This window comes from Sorex araneus, chromosome 3 (assembly GCF_027595985.1).
Source record: "Sorex araneus isolate mSorAra2 chromosome 3, mSorAra2.pri, whole genome shotgun sequence".
NCBI lineage: Eukaryota > Metazoa > Chordata > Mammalia > Eulipotyphla > Soricidae > Sorex > Sorex araneus.
Genome location: NC_073304.1, coordinates 25,389,578 through 25,411,536, shown reverse-complemented (window position 1 = coordinate 25,411,536; position 21,959 = coordinate 25,389,578). Strand labels below are relative to the sequence as shown.

Here is a 21,959-nt window from a genome sequence, read left to right as displayed (position 1 = left end):
TAGCTCAGTTCACAGTCTAAATGCATTTCTATAAGAAACCGCTGGGTGCCAAAATGGGTTAGTAGACCTCCCGGATCATAGTCTTTAAGGAGCAAAGGGGCCATTTTCGTGCGTGGCTGCTCCGGATCTCATCTGGGCGGAGAGCGTGCCGGTAACACCCCCATCCCATGATCTCCAGCGAGCCATGTCACTGCAAACTCATACCTCTGGGTTGTGGGTTCTAGAAGATGGCAGACGCCACATGGGCACCACTGCTGCCACTGTTGCCACTGCCATCCCCTGCGTAGAAAGAGGGTAGAGAGAAAATCCTTTCCCCTCCCTGGGCGGCATGGGGTTGTAGCCCAGTTCACAGTCTAGATGCATTTCTATAAGAAGCCGCTGGGTGCCAAAATGGGTTAGTAGACCTCCCGGATCATAGTCTTTAAGGAGCAGAGAGGCCATTTTCATGAGCGACTGCTCCGGATCTCCGAAGCAAGATCGTTTTTATTGAATGAAATTTTCTTAGAAATACATGAAGGGAGAGAAAGAGAGGAAATATGTGTTCAGAGAGAACATGGGCTTCTCTAGAGTGGAAAAAGCAAGCAAGCAAACATACATGTTTAAGGCAGAACTTGTGCATGAGAGGACAAATCTCAATGTTCTCTTATTGTCCATTTTTGCTGTGAGTCACATTTTTTTCCTCTGCATATCTTTTCTTCATCATATGTAATTGTATGTAAAATGTGAATTTATGTAAAACCAACCAAGTGCCAACTTCTGTGTTGCTGGAGGCTGGGAATGTGCTTCAGAACGGACAGTGACAGAGAGAAAGGTCTAGTCCCACAGTGTTATCCAGAAGGTCGGTGACTTTCTAACGAACACGCTCATGACAGAATGGGGCTTTCAGGAAAGCTCGCCGAATCGTTGCGTACTGACTACACATGTTGTGACAATGGAATCCAGCATCGTACGCTTTGAATCTTAATTTGAATCAAATGTTAACATTCTGAACATTCCCACCGCAAACTCTCCTCACCTGCACACTCTGCTCTTGAAATAACATAAAACGGTTAAAAGTTACTTGCAGGGGATCTGTACAGTGTTACATCAGGGCAATATAGTATTGAGCAGTGTTATGTAAGTGCTAAGTTTTGTATTTCAGTAGTGAAAAAACTAAACTCAGCGTTGGGGCAGGGGTAGAATGTATGTCATTCACAATCTTGACAAGTTGAGGACCAAGGAGATAGGGCCAAATTACGAGTGGAAATGGAAACTCTGTAGATGCCACAGAAAGGCATGTGGCGATAGGTGATCTTCCGGGAAGATGCAGCAGAGCGTAAACCTTGGCTCCTCTGTGCCAGAACACTTGGCTCATGCTGCTGTTGGGAGCATACCAGGCCCGAGGAGCAGCCCCTGAAGTTCACAGCCAGCAGGTGTGTCCTGGACTAGCAGCACTGCCTCACACAGCTGTCCGCTCCTGCCCACCCCCTGCTCCCCAGACCCCGTGTTTGCACTGTAAAAATTCCTGCCCCTTTGCTAAAAACCCCTGCTTGCTTGGGGAACCTCCCTTTGTGATTTGGAGACTAGGTTTACTAGTCTGATGAGATTGAAAACAGCTTTCACATAAAACTTTATGATGTTGCAGCCTTGTTCGATGTGTGTGCACTTGAACGAATAAATCTCTTCTAGCCAAAGTTCCTTATTCGATACTTTCTTCCCACTGCTCTGTCCTGCTTTCATCCTCAGCCCCCCGCGATCTGTTTTCAGTCCCCTCCAAACAAGGCGACCTGATTGCAGACTCTGATAGATATATGTATGTGTGTGTATGTATGTATTTATGTATATATAAAAAACATATAATATGCATATACATACATATTCAGCAAGAAGGCATTCAAGTAAATGCCCCTCCTGGGAATATTTATAATGAAAGCAGCTTTTAGAACATAAAATCAGTAAAATCACTGTGGTTCCTGAGTGCACTGATTCACGTAGAAGGTACGTTTTTGCCTAATCCTGCAAAATCTAATCTATGTGGCTGGATTGCTATTCATGATAGAAACTAAAGCAAAGCAAGTGACAGAAACACAGTCTCAGTTGGTGAATGTTCTGCCCTAACTGGCATGGGAGTCTCGGGGTTAGTCAGGCAAGCATTTCCTTTTCTCTCCCCTCTGCTCATTGGTTTACCGGTCAGCCTAGCACTGCTCAGATCTTCGTTTAGACTTGGGTGCTGTGATGCTGTTCTCCGTTGCCTCTCCTTGCACTCCGTTCCCTTAGCTGCTCAGGTGTTCTTGGAGCTCTCTCCAGCTCTCTTCTCTTCCCTCAGTGATGAGAAGAGAATCACTAGTGATTTCTCCAGCCATTCATTTGCTCCTAAACTTGGCTCACTCCTGATTTTCCTTCCAGAGACCTCTCTTTGTGAATGATATTAGCATCTTACTAATGTCAGTGTATTATATATGCATGTATATAAGTGTATATGTGTGCATATTATTATATTATACATATGATATACACACACATACACTTCCAGAAACCCAGGTAAAGGGAAATACCTGATACTGGAGAAAGACAGTATCTTTTTTACTGTTCAACAGCAAACATTTCAAGGATGACTAAGAATCCGATTTCGTTCTCAAAAAGGTAATAAATAGACTCCAAGAACTTGGGTACTATTGTCCAGAAAGATTAGCTGCAAGTGTATAATTGTGTATGGGCACTGCGGGGCCAAGCTGTGCAGGGGGAGAAGAGGTGTGGCTGTCAGAGGAGAGACGGTCTGCTTTCCACCCTTGGAGTCCAGAGCACACTACATAGACTGTCCTTTTGTTTTGTTTTGTTTTGTTTAATTGAATCAAGGTGATATACACAGAAACAAAGTTGTTTGTGATTGGGTTTCAGTCGTAGTGTTCCAACACCCGTCCCTTTATCAGTGTACTTTTCCCACCACCAAAGGTCCCACTTTCCCTCCTGCCCCCAGTGCCCACCATTATGGCACTCCCCCACCCTCCCTCTCCCTCTCCTTCTCCCTTTCCCTCTCCCTCTCCCTCTCCCTTCTTCTCCCTCTCCCTTCCTCCTTCTCCCCCTCCCCCTTCCTCTCCCTCTCCCACCCTTTCCCTTTCCCTTTTCTCTCCCTCTCCCTCTCCCACCCTCTCCCTGTCCCTCCCCCTCTCCCTCTGACTCTCCCTCCCCCTCTCCCTTTCACTCTCCTTCTCCCTCTCCCTCTCCCTCTTCCTCCCCCTCCCTCCCTCTCCCTCTCCTTCTCCCTCTCCCTCTTCCTCTCCCTCTTCCTCCCCCTCTCCCTCTTCCTCCCCCTCTCCCTCTCTCTCCCTCATGGGCGCATGCACTCACTCTTCCATTTTGGACCTTGTGGTTTGCAATGCAGATACTGAAAGGTTATCAGGTATACCCCTTTGCCTACTTTCAACACTCAATTCCTGTCCAAAATGATCATTTCCATCCATCACTGTCACGTTGGTCCCTGCTCACAGCCTTTCCTTAACTATTTCTGTGAAAATCTCATGGAGAAAGGCAGGAAAAGCGAAGAAAAGTAAAATGACCAGTGTATGAGGAGAGATGACTGGCAGGAGAGGAACATTCCTCTTTGCTCTCTCCGCCAGGTTCATTCATGGTCCTTCGGACCCGCACTGTGGATGACCAGGCAAGCAGGTCAGGACACAGGAAGATCTGCAGAACCCAGGGTCCTGCGGCTTTGCCCTTGATGGCCATTGGTGCCAGAGGATCACACCGTGATAGGGAAATCATGATGAATAGTTCTCTTCAATTAAGCACTGTTGCATTTTCTTAAGCCCCTGTTAAGAAAGGGTTTGGGATAAGCTTATTCATCATGAGATAATTTCTCTTGCGTACAATTTTTGGGTCCCTGTTGCTTTAAAAAAAAAAAGGAAAAACAATGATGCAATGATGATACAGGGTAGTTAAAGAAGGTTCAGAGAAGAATGACCAGTACTTTTAAGGAAGGGCTGCCAAATAAGACTATTTTACAAGTAAACGAGGACCTTTTAAAAGGATTGCTGCAGGGCGTCACAGGGTCCCCCGCACCTTATGCAGTGTTGTGCAACCATCGCTACCCCCCATTGCCAAGACTTCTTGGCCCAGTGAAAAAAATCAATATGGTCATCAACAATTGTCATTCTTCCCCTGTCTCCCCAAACCTCACAACCAAATCTGGCTTTACCTCTCACCATTTGACTGCTTCTGGCTCTGTGTATAGGTGAAGTGAAAACAGTGTTTGTACATGTGTGACTGACTTACATGACTTTCCCATGGTATCTTCAACATTCAGCACGTTACAGAGTGTCTCCTTCCTTTGAAGGCTGAAGAACATTCCCGAGTGTGCAGCTCACGTTCCGTTTAGCAAGTCTTCTGTCCGTGGGTGGTTTTGTCCTTTAGGACCCTCCTGAGCAGGGCTACGCCGAGCACCAGTGCTCAGACATCTGTGCCTCCGCTTCCGGCCCTTCAGAGTGTATGTGCAGGGATAGAATCGCCGGGCCGACAGCATGAGCGCCTGCTGAGAAGCGGCCAGGCTGTTGTGTACAACAGTTGCGTCATTTTGCATTCCCACCAACAATGCGTGCAAGCCACAAGCTTTCTGCTACTGGCTTTTTTCCTGTGTGTTTTGATACTGGCCATTCCGGCAGCTCTGCAGTGGCGGCTCTCACTGGAGACTTTTCTCTCTGGGAGAGGAGGATTGCACCCAGAATGCCCGAGCCTGCAGTGGGGGAGACGTGGACTGCAGTTCTGTGTAGGATTCCTCACTGGACTCCACCACTCGAGGAAGGCAGAGTACTCGGCACACCCGACACATCGCGGGCTCCTTACCTTCCCTTGTGTACAGCCAGGTCCCACCCAGCTGGATCCCGTTGGCATCAGTGTAGAAAAATGACAGTAGTCTCTTCTCACGCCCTTCGTGATGTGATGGGCGAGGCGTTCCGATAAGCATTTCTTTTAAAGAAACCCAGTGCTTCACTAATGGGTGGTTCGGAAAATTTGAGGCTTCTGTATCATCCATCCCTAAACCTTTAAAGTTGGTGAGAGAGCCGATTGTGTCTCCGCCTCAACTGTAGCTCATCTGTCATCCTGTGCCTGACAACTCTCGGGGGTCCGCAAAGGGCCTCAGGGCAGTCATGGGGGTGGGGGGTGGGCAACATGGCCATTTTGATGATTCAGCATTCCGCTGGCACTTACTGCCCTGCAGTCGGTCAGCTGTCGGGCGGTACAGTAATTTCCATCGCAGAGCTTGGAGCTGAGTAGCCCCGGCTCTGTCTTTGGTGCTCGGGTTTACCGTGCAGTTTGCCTGTCACCCCAGACTGACCGTACATAGGACATTAGAGGGAAAATATCTGGGGTAGCTCTCCCCTTTTCCTTTAGATTGTCCGTGCAATCGCGCTAAGAAATCTGCTTTCTTTTCTCTTCAGGAGCCTCCAGACAGGTGGCTTTGCCTGGGAGGGAGAGGTAGAGAACAACGCGTATAGCAAGGCTACTGGGGTGACCCCCCAGCACAAGTACCACCCCACCGCGGGCAGTTACCAACTCCATTTTGCCCTGCAGCAACTCGAACAACAGAAACTTCAGTCCCGCCAGCTTCTGGATCAGAGTCGAGCCCGGCACCAGGTAACTCGAGATAAGGTTTTCCCAGTGTGGGTTAAAAACAATGGAGAAGGTCAGTGGGAAATGCAGGCTGTGTTTCCCCCAAAGCGTGCAGACTCAGGCAGTTCCTGGGGAACCTAGATTCAGGAAAGAGAAATGTTCCAAAGCTGTGACGGTGGCTTTGCTGGAAGATGAGGTTGAACTATTTTTGACATGCTTTTGTTTGAATACATCTCCCTCAAAATCTCTGTGGTAGTATTTGGATGAACACAGCTCAGTAACCTCCACATGGATCTAATTTCCAGGTACTTAAAAACATTTTAAGGGGCTGGAGCGATAGTACAACGGGTAGGGCGTTTGCCTTGCACACTGCCGACCCGGGTTCGATTCCCAGCATCTCATATGGTCCCCTGAGCATGGCCAGGGGTAATTCCTGAGTGCAGAGCCAGGAGTAACCCCTGTGCATCGCCGGATGTGACCCAAAAATCAAAATAAATAAATAAATAAATAAATAAAAATATTTTAAGAATGTTTTTTTCTAAATACATCACTCTGTATCACCATAGAGGTGGCATATATAAGCACATACTAATTCCGTCATTGGGTCAGAAAGATAGTACAGTGAGTAGGGAGTTGGCCTTGCATACAGCTGACCCAAGTTTGGTCTCCGGAACCCACCAAGAGTAATTCCTGAGTGCAGGGCCAGGAGTAAGCCCTGACCAACTCTGGTGTGCCCCCACCACCCCTCCAAGAAAACTAATCTTCCATCACCTTTCAGGATTTTCTATGAACAACTTTCAAGCTCTTCACCTTGGAAATGGTCGTAAGCTAGGTGGTTGCTGCATTTGTTCGATACAATTCGTATTGCAAATGCATAAGTTCCCATCGTGGGTTTGGCACTGTTTTAAACAGCGGATCTATAAAACAGTAACCACAGACAATAAAAGCTTGGCTGTCCTGGAATTTGCGCTCTGAAGATAATTCGCTCCTTCCTGGTTATCTCTAAGAGTGACAGAAACTCCTGAGCGTCTGAGAGAGGGATCCATCCACGTAGGTGTGTCGTGCTGCAGAACCAGCAGAGCCCCGGCTACGCATAGGGACTTCACCAAAGTCAGGCCCCAGGAGGCCAGCCTCTGCACATTCTCTGGCTGAGCCACTCCCGACTCTAGGAGCTGCTTTCATACTTGGTTAGGGCAAAAAATCCACACGCTTACTCTTGTCATTTGCTCTTTCTTGTGAAAATATGGCTCAGGGTAGTGTTCGCTGGTTTGTACCAAATGAGTATTGACTGTGTGGCCGAGGCAACATGTCCTGAAGACTCCTCTACCACCCCCCAAATAAAACAGGTATCTTTAGACCCTTTCTTTTTTTTTTTCCTTTTTGAGTCACACCCAGTGATGCTCAGGGGTTACTCCTGGATCTGCACTCAGGAATCACTCCTGGTGGTGCCAGGGAGACCATATGGGATGCTGGGGATCGAACCCAGGTTGGCCATGTGCAAGGCAAACACCCTACCCGCTGTGCTGTCGCTCCAGCCCCTAGACCCTTTCTTTACTCACCTTTTCAACTGCCATCCAGATATATTACTTCAGTATCACTCCTCATTTGATCATCTTGATCTGTGATTACTCATACTGCATATTACCTCGCTCTAAGTAAGCAATTCTGAGCACAGGTGTTTATAATAGATCTTTAGACTCACTTGTTGTCTGTTATGGATTGATTTCCCGGGGTGGGGCTACACGTGACAGTGCTCAGGGGTGGCCCTGGCTGTGCTCCGGGAACCCCATGCAGTGCTGGGGAATTCAACCCAGGGTCACATGGCTGCTACAGCCACATTCAAGTAAAGTGCCTTTCCTCCTGTACTCTCTCTCTACCCTTTAGGTCAGTTTAATTGTAGAAAAATCTGGACTTCTTTTCTGGAAGGTGTGGACTCTAGCATCTCATTGATTTACTCATTTTTATTTAGTCACATGGGAAGTTACAAAGTAATCCGTGGTTGGGTTTCAGGCACACAACAGTTCAACACCCGTCCCTCTACCATTGTCCCCTTTCCCCACCCGTGCCCTCCAAGCCTCCGTTTGCCTCCCACCCACCAGTCTGCTTCTATGAGAGGCACTGTGTGTTCCAGCATTTCATTTATTTACTTACTTAGGTTTGGGGGCCATACCTGGCGATGCCCAGGGGTTACCCCTGGCTCTGCACCCAGGAATTACTCCTGACAGTGCTCAGGGGACCATATGGGATGCCGGGGATCGAACTCAGGGCAGCCACGTGCAAGGCAAACTCTTTACTTGCTGTACTATCACTCCGGCCCCTAGCATCTCATTTTAGTTATCACATTGTTCTGTCATGCAGCAATTCCCTTATTGAGAAGTGATGGTATTAAAGCCTGATTCCATTTCCATTTCGTACACTCAAGCAAATCGAAGATCAACAGGATGACAAGTGATGACAAGTGATACAAGTGCATTTCCATGATACAGATATAAAAATGAATCTTAGATTTTTTTTTCCCCCTAAAAGTTCGTGTAAATTTCTGGGGGGGGGAAGGGGGTTGAACCCAGGTTTCTTGTATGTAAGTCATGTGTTTTACTGTTGAGCCACGTCCCCAGCCCAAGCATTTTCAACTTCTGGACTCTCCCGAGCATTCAGAATACTGGGGAATGCCAGCTGAGCTGATGCTGGCTGTGGGAGGTCTCCTGCAAAGCGCCGTCTCACTTATGCGAGTGTAATCTAGGGCTCTAAAAATTCAGCCCATTGGGCCCTTTTAGTGTTTTTCATCCCCTGAGAATGGTGGATGATGGAACAAAGGAAGCCAAGTACAGGACATTGAGGTTGGGGGGTGAGGGTGGGGGGAGAGACAGTTTTGATGTTCACTTTCAGAAACGGTTTCATTTGTAAGTCCCTCAGTCTTTTGATTAGCTTCCAGCAACTCACATTCTTTTTGAAAACTCAGGGTATTGCTATTCTTGTGTGGATTTTTTTTTCTACTGAGGATTATGCTGGTTTAGTTTCACTGAATGATGAAGTATATGGAAAAATCTGTTTTTTGGAATCTGTCAGAGTATCTGTCTTAGGGAGGGTGCAGAACTCCCAAGAAGGGAGTTATCTCGTGTCTCCTGGAGAGGCAGCAGAAGCCCATTCATCATAATTTTATATATGCTTATAACATCATTTTTATTTCTTCCCCCTATTCTTAACAATCCATGGTGGTTGATTTAGGTAAAAATGACTAAGGCTGAAGTTCTGAGACTGCTGGGGCAAGCTGAAAAAAAAAATAAACAACAGAAAATAAAAACTTCAATTCCATGAGATGAAAAAGTTTATAACAAAACAGAAAATAAGATATTAACTAATCTTTAGTAAGTGAGAGCACTTTCTTCCAGAAGAATTTAATCACTCCACAAGAAAAGCAGAGCCCTGCTGGAGAGTGAGTCTCTGGTGCTGGCCTCAGACCAGCCCCGGTGCTTGCCCTCGCGTGCAGGTTGAAGTGTGCTTTGACTCTGACGGACGGCATTGCTGTCCTTGAGCAGACCCCTCAAAGAGAGGCAGTGTCTCTGACCCAGCTCCTCTTGCTGTGGGTTCATTTACCTGAGGTGTAGGTTGACATTATCACAGCCACCAGTGCTGGCTCATTTGAAGTCGAATTTACCTAGCCAGTGGTCTATAAATGAGAACCTCTTTAAGGAAAAGGACATTAAAGGGGAGGGGGCAGTATAATTTTGGCACGTGGCCTTCTGGCATAACCCCCTGCGGTGATGATGCATATGAACGGTGCCTTTCATCACGATGTCTGATAACTGCCTGGGGAAGGACGATGCAGCCGCGCACGCAGAGGAAGTTCCCCAGCCTTGTCTCCACTTGGACCAGCAGCTCACTGAAGGTGTTCGTCTCCGGGAAGCCAGCTCTGACTCAGGAGGGGATGGACCTCTCGGACCCTCGCTCGGGGACAGCCTGGCTCCTCATCCCTTTCAAACCATGCACTCAGAAAGCTCAACCCGGGCACACACTTATCCACCCTTGCCAGAAGACTGACTGCAGTAGGACCGTGGGAGTGAAAATAACCCGGACCCACTGACCAGGTTCCCTGGACACGGGTACGAGGAAATCCCTGTGATTTGGCCCATACTCTAGGGAGCTTGAGAAAACGAGTCGCATCGGTTCCAGCATGCTGTTGGAAGAACATGATTCTAAGCCGCTGTCACAGTTGGTAGCTTTGCGCTGTGACGGGGTGGTAGACGCTGGAGACTTTCCAGACCGGAGGGTCTCTGTGGCAGCTCCTCAGCTCTGCCATCCTAGGGTGAAGGTCGCCACAGACAATCAGGTGATAAATGAGCAGGGCTCTTTCTGAAAACCAAGGGTAGGGTGTGTGCGGGCTGAGGGGGGCAGCCTAGATTTGCAGACCCCAGGTTTGAACAGCTGAACTAGTTGGAGGCCCAGTAAAGTGCCAGCGCCCCTGCCACTTCACTTCTGCCTCAGGAGCCAGGCTTGGGTGGGGCTCAGGAGTCCCCGTTTCTTTCTTTTTTTTTTTTTAATGTATTCTTTTATTGAATCATCATGTGGAAAGTTACAAAGCTTTCAGGTGTAAGTCTCAGTTATACAGTGCTCGAACACCCATCCCTTCACCAGTGCACATATTCCACCACTAAGAATCACAGTATACCTCCCCACCTCCCCCCAGGAGTCCCCGTTTCTAACAAGTGCCCAGGTGGAGCTGGTATGTCCTGCTGGAGAGCTCAAAGAGATCAGGAAGTCTTATTCAGCCTCTCTGTCCTTTGCAGGGGAGACTGGCTAAGTTCAAACTTACCCTGTAAAATTTCAGACAAGTCTTTTTTTTTTTTTTTATAGGAACGTTGCATCCACCACTGCCTCCTTATAAATCCATTTTCCAAACTTGAAAACCTCCTTGTGCATTCTTGTCCTTCTTCTTATCAGGGTACATTTTGCTCAGCAGCCACTTCCCCCAGGATTCAAGTTTTATGGTGGACGAGAGATAAGAAGACAGATTCCTCCCTCTTTGTCTCAGTAATGATAGCGGTACTTGGGGCTCACTGTGGTCTAAACCTTGCCCCAACTGCAGTACATATGTTCTGTGCATAATATTTCTATGTGCTGTAATCCTTAAGATTCACTTTAGGGTGGTGGGGGGAAGTGAGGCAGTGGTGAGGAGCGGGACAGTGAGATGAATCTGTCTGATTCCGGCATAACCTGATGGCTCTGTCCTGTCTCGTGGCTTCCTGCCCCTGAATTAAAAGTTCAGAAACCACGCTTGGAGCTGCGTTGGGGACTTTCTTGGGCCACAGTGATTGCCGGTGACATCAGCATGAGTAGCTCTCTCCGCGGGGGTCGGTGAGGAGGGCCGCAGGGTAGGGGGCCCCCCCAAAGACCGATTCTAATTGCCGACACTGAGCTGATGTTATTCTTGGCCCAGACAGAGCGATTACTCAGTAGTTTCTGTTAAAGTGATCCTTTGTTAGACGCCTGCCCCCCAACCCCCCTCTCCTTCCCTCCCACTCTCTTCTCTGCCTGCTCCAGACGGAGTAGAGCCCATAAGCGCAGAAATGTCAGGACGTTGGCCTGGCCACAGCCAGGACTGCCCCAGTTTCTTTTCACAACAAAGCCAGGGGTTAAACACTTAGTGTTCCACCCGTCCCTGTCTCTCCCCAGAGCCTATAATAGACTTCAGGGTAGCTGGAGGGGGAGGAAATGACCCCCTCCCTCCTTTCACCCACTCCTTCTCTCTTTCAGTCCCCTCTTCTCACCACCGCCCCCTCTCTCCAGAGTCCCCAGGTGCCGTGGTGATCCGGTGCTGAGCCAGGCCAGGCACGGTTCCTTTTCTCATCAAGGGGCCTTTGGGTCTGCTAACATCTTGAGTGCCGTGCTTGACGCACTTTCTTGCTAACGGTATGTGCGTGCATGTGTGCAAAGGGTTCCTCGCAGGTGTGCAAGGAGTTCCCATATGAACCTGCCAAGTTTTGTTATTGTGCCCCTAAAAGTTCATTACCTGTGTCTAGAAAAATTCCGCCCCCCTGCAGGACCGAAGAGTGCTTCTCCCCATCCTCAGCTGCTGTGTCTGTGTTGTGGGGGAGGGGCAGAGAGCACACTTTTGCAGACAGCCAGGAATAGCATGCTAGCTCCTGGGCATGGCACCCAGACGGCAGCATGAAGGCTGCATGTAGGGGGGTCTCTGCAGCAGAGATTCGGGGGGTGAAGCAGGGGGTTAGGACCGACCAGGCAACGGTGATGTGCTGAAGCTCTTGGAAGGGTTTGATCTGAGTGCCAGCCCCTGCTCTTGCTTTATTCTTCTGTTTTGTTTTTGTGGGAGTGGGGATCTATTCTATTTTGGTTCTCTCTCCCCACCTCCCACCCCCAGTTATCAGGAATTCTCATATAACACTTCATGTCTAGCTTTTTAAAATGTGTGATTTTTGGTGTCATCATTGACTAATTTCCTCAGAACTATGCAATTTAATAGATTTTTGCCAAACCAAACTCTTTTTCTTCTGCCCTGATAAAATACATTGAAAATATATGAAACAATACAGGCAAAATTAAGCACGTAGCACTTTGAGACAGGCTGGAACCAGATCATCCTCCATTCAGCCCATGAGATGGGACGGGTATTCTAATGAATTTGAGTCTCAGTTTGCTGATCCCCTAAGGAGCCCAGTTCCTTTTCCTTGTGTGGGCTCACCCAGAGAACGATTGTTGTCAGGATGTCACCAAGTGCCAAGCAAGCGCTGAGCCTGAACTTTGTACTGTTGCTCTGAATCTTCACCACTAATCCCCCCCACCCCCCTTTTTTGTTCTACCCGTTTTGCAGTTGGAAACCTAGAGATCCTTTATGTGAAATTCTCAGTGCCACAGGGATTGGAATTGAGGTGTATGAGCCTCGCAGCCAAGTTCTTGGGCATCGGGCGGGCTCCATGCACCTCCCTGGATGTTTAAAGCATCTAGTAAATAGTAATTTCCATGGCACTATTTTAAAGTTGTGCTTCATCCACTGAACAGGTGCTTCCCTGATCAAGCTCCATTTGAAAAGTTATTCTCACTTATCTTTACTAGTCTGCTCTTTCCCAAATGGACCATCTCAAAAGCAAGGAGCTATCAAAGGTGCATAGATTTTTATCCCAATGGCTTCACATTCTTTTTCCTTCCTTCCTTCCTTCCTTCCTTCCTTCCTTCCTTCCTTCCTTCCTTCCTTCCTTCCTTCCTTCCTTCCTTCCTTCCTTCCTTCCTTCCTTCCTTCCTTCCTTCCTTCCTTCCTTCCTTTCTTTTCTGGTAGGGGCAAAACCAGTGGTGCTCAGGGGTTACTCTGGCTCTGTGCTTAGGAGTCACTCCTGGTGGGCTTGAGGGACCATATGGGATGCTGGGGATCAAAGCCAGTGTACAAGGCAAGTGCCTTACCCGCTGGGCTATTGCTGTGGCCCAAGGCCCCAAATTCTTAAGTCCTGGGCTTAAAAATCTTAGAAATGTCTCGAAAGGTAGGGGGACCCTGTGAGCCGAAAAATCTTAGAAATGTCTTTGTGGGGGGTTTTGCTTTTTTTGGGGGGGTGGGGAGTTGTAATGTGTTCAGGGACACTCTGAGTTGTGGAATCTCCTGACAGAGGTCCCTGAGGTTTGGAGATTAGGAGCACTTGTGGGGGTTATTACTAACAATGTAGGAATTATCACTTCAATATCCCTTTCATCCTTCCAGCCCTGTGGTTGCTGGTGGCCATATTATTTTGACTTTATTTCTTGGGTATTTTTAGAAGACCCTAGGAAACATGACAGGTGCCTGCCAGTGTGACTACGGCAGTGGAGACCTTTGCCTGATTTATTCTGGGCTTCCTTTCTCAGGCAGGTTGTTTGCTGAGCTGCTGCTAGAAATAGTGTTTCCCTGGGATCTGAGAAGGCAGGGAAGGATTGGGGATGCAAGTGTCCTGGTCTCGAGGGAGCGTCGTCTCTGTTCCACTGATGAGGAAGCGGAGTTGCTCCCTCCTGGCCCCGCCGCTCCAGGCGAAGATGACCGGAGTCCTTTCCCCTGCCGCCACCCTCCCTGCTTTGGCAGCAGTGACTTCATTCTCTCCTCGTTTGACACACTTAGCATCACTCAGAGATGGCATCACAGTTTATTTTGCTGCTGCTGCTTCCACAATTGCACACCCATCCACATGTGCAAATGGGGGGGGGGGGGAGGCCATAAATCAGAATCTGCAACTCCGTGTTTGTGGATATGTGCACAGTCATAGGCTCACTGGCCAGCTGCTTACGGTCCATCTGGAATGTCATAAGCCTCCAGCTGCCTGGCAGCCAGTTTCATACCCTCCCTCCGGGCAGTGGCCTTGGTTGGTTGGTGTGTGGGCAGAGGAGGGACTCACGGCAGTAACTTTATGTGAGATGATAAGAGAGACCGTCCTCAGCCAGGAATCACCCAGCCCCATCCGTCTGGGATGGACGCAGCCAGAGAAAGAAGCATACTAGCATCTGACAGCAAAGATCTGTGAAGGATACACGGGTCAGCCAGGTGAGATTTGGAGCAACATACAACATACAGCCTTGGAAAACAGACAAGTTGGAGATCCATGGACCCTCAATTTTCAGTTTTGTTTTGTTTGGGGGCCACACCCGGTGGTGCTCAGGGCTTACTCCTGGTTCTGCACTCAGAGATCACTCCTGGTGGGTTCAGGGGACCATTGGGGATGCTGGAGATCACCCAGTCCACTGTACTGTCCTCTAGCCCTCAGCTTTCAGTTTTCAGCTGCACTACACAGACAATACCTGCCTGAGTATTTTGTTTTATGAATTAGAAGCTGTAAGATACAGCCGTGTTTTTAGGAGAGCCAGAACCCCAACACATTTTTATAATCCGTGAAACTACCAGTTATACGATATTTTTTTAAATTGCAAATGAGATTATGAATTACTTTCATAATAAATCTCATTTGGGGTTAGGCTAATCTTTTGATACATTATCTTTTTAAAATATGTAATAAAAATTTGCTTTCAGATGAATATTTTTCAGCGTTTTTTTTCTTGGACTAAATGGCAAAGGAAATCTCTTGAATGCATCTGATGAAAATTGGACATACTGTTCAGTTTGCTTAGGTTTAGCTTGATTTTGGAGGGGAGATTGATTTCCGTGGGTTCTCTGTAAAGGGGAAACAGCCGAGCATAGGTGAGCATAGTAGGTGGGGCCCCCTCAGGTCAGCCCCCAGGTGCAAGTAGTGCCCATTGCACAGCTGCTATGCCGTCATGAACATGTCACGGAAACATTCTTTGATTTCTCCCTTGATGTGGAAATGATGGTGGGAGACTGCTCATGTGAAAGCTCAGTAGAAGTCTGTTGCACTTATTACACTTATTATTTTCTATATCACTGTCACTGTCATCCCATTACTCATCGATTTGCTCGAGCGGGCACCAATAACGTCTCCATCGTGAGACTTCTTGTTACTGGTTTTGGCATATCTAACAGGCCATGGGTAGCTTGCCAGGCTTTGCCATAGGGGTGAGATACTCTTGGTAGCTTGCCGGACCCTCCGAGAGGGGCGGAGGAATCAAACCCGGGTTTGCCGCATGCAAGGCAAACACCCTACCCACTGGGCTATCGCTCCAGCCTATTTTATATATAATTAAAAATAAAAACCAATAGCCTAGCACCAGTCCTCCTGATTACATGTACATTATATGTACATGTATGTTGTATGTACAGTTCAGCATTCTTGACATTGGTGCCCAGAGGCTCTTTCAACCTCTTTCATCTTGTGTGACAGAAACTCTTTTTCCCTGCCCCCCACCCCATTCTGTGTTGTATTTTCATGAGCTTGATTCCTTTGGATACCTCATCTGAGTGGAACCATTCAGTATTTTTCCTTTGTGTGACCATCTTATTCTGCATAGCATAACATATAACATGCCAAAGGATCGTCCATGTTAACAACCTGTGATGGCATTTCCTTTTTAAGACTGAATGCTGTCCTGTGATCTGCACTGTTATGGGCCTGATCTTTATTTATCCAGTCATCCACGGATGGACATTTCACTTGGTTCCACAGCTTGGCTTCAGTGACGATAAGTGCCCTATTATCTCTTCTGTTATATATCACTTTTAGTCTTGGGACTGGGCATATAGAGTACAGGGAACCATATGCAGTGCCGGAGGTCACACCAGGGTCAGCAGCATGAAAGGCAAGCACTCAGCCCCTGAACTATTTCTCAGGCCCCATGGTACGTCTTTATAGAGGACAGTTTGAGAATATGGGAGCTAGCACAGTGGGCAGGGCGCTTGCCTTGCATGTGGCTGACCCGGGTTCAATCCCTGGAATCCATTATGATCCCCAAACACCACCAGGAGCAGTCCCTTCACACCGAGCCAAGAATAAGTCCTGAGCATCGACAGGTGACACCGCCTCCCCCCAAAAAAACCCCTTCCCCCGAATACTAAACAAACCCCCAAAACAGCAGATGAGTAAGCAGGACTTCCAGTGTCATCTGCAGCTCAGTGTCTGGTCTCAGGCATTTGTGCCATCAGTCTGTAGGAGTCGTGGCTTCTTCCCGAGTCCATCGCATCGTGCCGGGGGCGGGGCACTGCCAGAAGTGGGAGTCTGGGCCTCTTGCTCTGCCTTCAGTTCTCTCCCCGCTGATAAACCTTATGAATGGAAGACAGCCAATACCCAGTGCGAGACAGAAGGCTTTTGGAAGCCCTCTTCCACCAAAACAGAACCAACCAGCCTCCCCTGCCCTGCCCCCAGGAGCTCTCTCCAGGCCCCCACGACACGTCTGTGTCCAGGCGAGTGATTCCTGTGAGTTGAATTGCTCTCGGCCTGGTTGTGTTTGGATGAGTGCCTCCACCTTCTCGTCCACCTCCCCAGTATTGGAGCTGCCAGAGAAAAGTGAACTAGATGGGCCTCGGCGTGCCACGTAATGGGGACTTACTTCATCCCAGCAAGGGCAGAATCTCACCTGGGAGAATAATGCCAAGAAACGTTTGCCCTTCTGAAATCAGAGGAAATTTGCAGAGGGTTGGCGGAGCCCCTGGAATGAGACCTGCCGTTTCCCCTCTACCTCCCTTCACTTTCCAAAGAAGAATTTAGAGTTGTCTCACTCTAAAGAGCCATACCGCTCTGATTCATCACTCCCAGGAAGCCTGAGGAAAGAATAAAAGGAGTATTTTTTTTCTGGGAGGAATATAAAAAAGGCAAGGGAAAAACAAAAAAACTCCCAGAATTTAATCTCTGAACAGTATTATCTTTCTAAGACGAGAGCCCGGAGCTTGCTTCCTCAGAACCCTCCGAGCCGCCGCCTGTGTTCTGTCCATCAGAAATTCCTCTTTCCCACCCACGAGTGCCCTTCTGTTGTGGGACAGGGCGGGCCTTTCCAGTCTCGCCTGGGGCCCGGCCAACCCTCAGTGTGGTTTTGTCCGAGTCTCCTCGCTCACAGCGTGGCTGTTTCCCACAGCCAGTGAGGAAGCCAGAGTCCTTCTGTGGGGACCGGGTCTGAGGCAGAGGCCAGTGCTCACGCAACACGCACATTCCCAGGACCCTGACTCACGGATGTGCTCCCCACTCTCCGGGGTTGTGAGTGCTGATGTGTATCTGCAAACCTGTCGTAGCTTCCAAATGCAGAGAGCTTTATAGAACCCTTCTGTCCACTTGAGAACGAAAATCAAAGCGTGTGTGTGTGTGTGTGTGTGTGTGTGTGTGTGTGTATGTGTGTGTGTGTGTGTGTGTGTGTCTGTCTGTCTGTCTGTCTGTCTGTCTGCCTGTCTGCTTGCCTGCCTATCAGGTTCAGTTGCTTTACTGTCATTGCACTTATTACCCTGGCTTTGGTGAAACACCTGAGGATTTGTCTCAGTCACTCATTTTGGATGGTATAGTATCATAATCCGCTTCACTGTAGCTATTTGCTGTTGGTAGTTTGATCACCAAATAAATTAGGTGATTCCCCCCACCCCACTGTATTTGGAAAGATCTTTTCTGAGAATGCCCCACGGTGCATTTATGTAGTATTGAGGTTTGAATTAGCTTGACTCATTGGTGTACTGAGAATTCTGTCTCAGCTCAATTAAGCTTCGATGCAGCTGCCTGTGCTGGAATGGGCACGCATCTCCCAGACTTTAGGCAGTTAGAGATTCCTTCCCCCCTCCTCCATCAGAAATCTAAGATGCACTTCCTCCTTCTGTCTCAGGACCTTGTTATCTCTGGCTACTGGAGAGACTGGGAAATGAAATGTTTTAGCAAAGCATATATGTCCTACACAAAATCAGGGTAATTTTTTAGGGGAATTTTTAGGGGAAAAGGGAAAAGTGAAAGTATCGAGTCTCCTGAAACAATAAGCTCTCCTAATTTGCTGCTGCTGTTTTAGGTAATGTTGTTTTTAGTTAGGACCTACTTATGGGTTATATTTTGTGGCTGAATATGATTTGAATGCAAATACCACACCGGGCACTATTTAGAGTCCAGAGAATGATCCCTTCCCAAGGTTGCTTCTCTCTCCATGGAAGCAGAAACTGCCTGTGTCCTTGTCTAAGGAGAGATTCAGTCCTCATTAAAATAAATATAAATTAAATTAAAAGATGAACAGTTTGTCTGGGACTCAGGAGAGAATATAGCAGGTAGGGTGCCTGCCTTCCCTGTGGGTGACCCGGGGACGGTCCCCGGCACCACATATGCTTCCCCCCCCCCCCAAGCTTTACCATGAGAGAGTCTTGAGCACAGAGTCGGGAGTCAGGCCTGAGCACAACTGGGTGTGGCCCAAAACCAAACAGAAGATGAACCCTTGGAACCATCATCCCTGCCCTGAGTGCTTGTTAATCCCCTGCTGCCACAGGGCATGACACCAGCCCTGTGTCTGACACAGTAAACAGTCAGGTGTGCACTGCCCAGGTGGGGGAGGAGACACCAACGTAAGGGGCTGCAGTCAAAGGCAGCACGTGCTAAATCTGACAAGACACATGCAAATAAAACCTTACAGGTGTTTGGGAAAGATGAGTTTTGCGAGAAAGAGTCAGTGTGATCTGGAGAACCTTAACATATTCTCATTAAAAAAAAAATTATTTGGAGCACTGTGTTCATTTTCATAGCATCTCCTTAAGACCAGAAAAGTCTGTAGAAAAAAAAATGCACGACCACCTGCTCTTCACAGACCCTTCCAGATGGGCAGCCTTGCACGTCCTCCTGCCTCTGGTTCTGCCGTAGTCTGCAAAGGTTGGGAAGGAAGGGGTGATTGTTGAGAGTCTGCCATGTGCCTGGCATTTTGATTTATCTCAAGAGTCTTTATTGACTACCTAGGCTGATTTACTTATGGGATCTTCCTTTAATCCCCAGAAATCCGGTAAAAGAATTATAATTGCTTCTGAGGCAGCTCAAGCTCCGGGAGCTTAAAACTTGAAAAGGTCACCCACGCTTGTAAGTGCCAGAGCTGCGTTTGAGCCCAGCCCACCGTGCCTGGGTCTCTGCCTTTCACTGTGGCTTAACATGGCTTTGGAGCTGTGAGTGCTGAACTATTACTTCCTCCCTCCCACTCCCACCCCTACCCCCAAAGGCTTACTGCTTACAACTGGAGCTCCCTGGATATTTCTGACTTTAGACTTAATGTTTTATCATATTGCTACTAAGATTTACCTGCTTAATTTTTTTTTTTTTTTTTTTTTTTTACTTTTGGGCCACATCTGGCAGTGCTCAGAGGTTTTTCCTGGCTCTGCACTCAGCAATTACTCCTGGTATGCTCAGGGGTTCCATATGGGATGCCGGGGATTGAACCCGGGTCAGCCACATGCAAGGCAAATGGCCTCCCTTTCTGTCCTGTTTCTCCAGCCTCACCTGCTTACCTGTTATTAGAACTCAGCATCCTTTTGCTGGTTTTTGTTTTTGTTTTAACAAAGAAATATATGTATATATTTATAAATATCCATAAATATCAGAGTTCAAAAGGTACAAATTTCATTCGGTAAAGGGTTCGTTTCCCTTCAGCCATGACTCCCAGCTAAGGAGCTTTTCTCCTTGGAAGCCATCAGGCTTGTACATATCCTTTCTCAATATTCTGTGCAATGACTAACCTTGTTTGGCTTGTTCGTCTCGTTGTTTTGATCTTGTGGACTTTCCCCCATCCTTTTATATTTTGCTTAGATGTCCTTGAAAAATGATATGTTATTTCTTGGTGCTGGAGATCAAACCCACAGCCTCACATATGTGAAAACAGTGCTCCTCCACTGACCTACAACCCTGGAACACTCTTTTTCTTTTTTTTTTTAAAAGAAGACAGACGAGTCAATAGTTTGAACACGCGTTTAGCATGTGGGAGGCCAACAGCAGCTTGTCCTCTGAGCACAGGGTCCAAGAGTCGTTTCTGAGCATCTCTGGGTATGACCCAAAAATCAAGCAAGGAAGGAGAGACCTCTCCACGCATGTGACCCCGTGTTTCCGCTGTCACCCTGCAGCCTTTAGTGAACGGGTGTTCTTCCTGATGACGGCTCCCTTGCTCCATGATGAAGAATCTCTGTGTTCCCAGAACTCTTTCACTAGCCGCTTATCCTGCTTCCCTCCTCCCCCAGTGCGTGTATTTCTGCAGTCAAAGGACACGTCAGCCCACGTTCACTCGCCACTCTCCTCCCCACAGCTCAGACCCTCCTCACCATGGAGCCCCATTACGGGCATGTAGTGGGGGGAAAGAAGCCATTTGTGCCCCAGCGTGCTGCCTCCTTCCCTCCCCCTGACGCGTGGAGCCCTCGGATGTGGGGAGCATGGTGGCAGGAGCGGGGGTCTTTGAGCCAGCTCCGCTCCCCCTGTGCTTGTCTGAAAGACTCACTGAGCACATTTGAGGCTGCTGGCCTGCAGGCCCCTGTGAACACACCGCAGAACAGCACTTCTGTCTGTTCATGGCCTGGGACGTTCCTTTGTTCCCTTTCTTTGAGTCACAGATGGGGCCCTGTGGGGTCCATTGCCCTGGGGCTGGTATGCGGCATGAACGTCTCAGGTCAGTCCCTTAGAAACTGCTCAGATCGTCAGCCTTTGAGGTGACACTGTTGTTTCGTGGGTGTTGCAGTGCTGGGAATTGCACCCAGGCCCTCCACGTGAAAGCATGCGCTCTCCCACAGAGCCACATCCCCAGCTGCACTTGCTCTGTGGACCTCCTCGAAAGAGACAGCTTCTGCCCGCCTGTTCCTCTCTGTCCTGCCCGGGACCTTTGGACACATTTCCCCGAAATAGGACCTCCCACGGCCTAATTTTGGTTAATATTTTACAGCGACTCAGTAGTTTGTCTTTGTATATCTTTTTTAAAAAATACATTTCCTAAAGGACAACAATAACGCCTCTGCCGAGCAGGTGAGAGTTTCTCAAGGCCTGCCCCGAGGAAAGAACACCTCCCCACAGTTCCCTGTACATTTCACCTGTCCACTGCAAAATCAGTGGCCGGAAATCTCTTCAACACAAGAGTCCTGTGATTTTCTCAGTCACAGTAGTTGTCTCTAAACATGACTTCGTGTTGGATACTTTCAGAATGCAGAGCCCAACGGACACAAAATCTGGACCCCGGATTTGTCAAAGAAACTCCGAAATCAGTTAACTGTGACTCCCCAGTGGAAGATGTTTTGCTTCCTTGCTCCTGTAAGGGCCAGCAGCTGTGTCACAGGGTTTTGGTCTCGGGCCCACACTGGTGACAGGCGCTTCACCCGGCAAGCCCTGCCCTTGCCCTTCCGTTGCAGGCCCGAGCTGGCGACCGGCTCTTCACAGGACGAGTCCTCACCCGCTTGTTGCAGGCGTGGCTTGCCCTCGTCTCCCTTCCAGGGCATTTCCAGGGCCACAGTTGTGTGGGCCGTGTCGGGTGGGGCCCTGGGCTCTGCGGGGGGCCTCTCCTCCTCACCCTCTGGGCTGGAGTCCGTGTCCTCTTCAGTCCTCGTGTGTGACTCCCCAGTGGAAGATGTTTTGTTTCCTTCGTGTTGACTTTACAACTGAAGGAAACGAAGACTGAGAGGAACCCAAAGCTTTGGGGACTCACAGGGGTGAACCCACACGTAGCCAGGTGCCCTGGGGACTAGCCCAGACACCTTCTTTTCTTTTTCTTGAGAGTGTTTCCTCATCTTGTTTATCCTGGGCCTCCCACACAGCATTCGGGGGGGCTGGGGGCCACTCCTGAGGGTTCTCCGCCCAGCCGTGCTGGCCTGGCAGTAGGTACCCAGGCCCAGCATTGTCCAGAGGCCTCTGGGGCCATACCTTCCACACCCAGAGCTGGGGTCTGTGTGTGTGTGTGTGTGTGTGTGTGTGTGTGTGTGTGTGTGTGTGTGTGTGTGTGTGTGTAGGGGCTATGCACTGCCAGGGGAACAAACTCAGGGCTGGTGCTGCCGCCCTTTGACCCTCCCCACAGGCCTGTCCCATATTCTTTCACCA

At 48.7% G+C, this 21,959-nt stretch overlaps 1 protein-coding gene across 10 annotated transcripts in view; it reads left to right on the top strand.

The window, feature by feature from the left end:
* The window catches only part of TTLL5 (tubulin tyrosine ligase like 5), a 276,403-nt gene that overhangs the window by 193,994 nt on the left and 60,450 nt on the right, over window positions 1-21,959 (top strand). For all 10 annotated transcript variants that reach the window (XM_055131147.1, XM_055131139.1, XM_055131146.1 and 7 more), the window contains one exon: window positions 5,415-5,610. In XM_055131147.1, coding sequence (XP_054987122.1) covers window positions 5,415-5,610 — 196 coding nt within the window. The remainder of the gene's footprint in view (window positions 1-5,414; window positions 5,611-21,959) is intronic.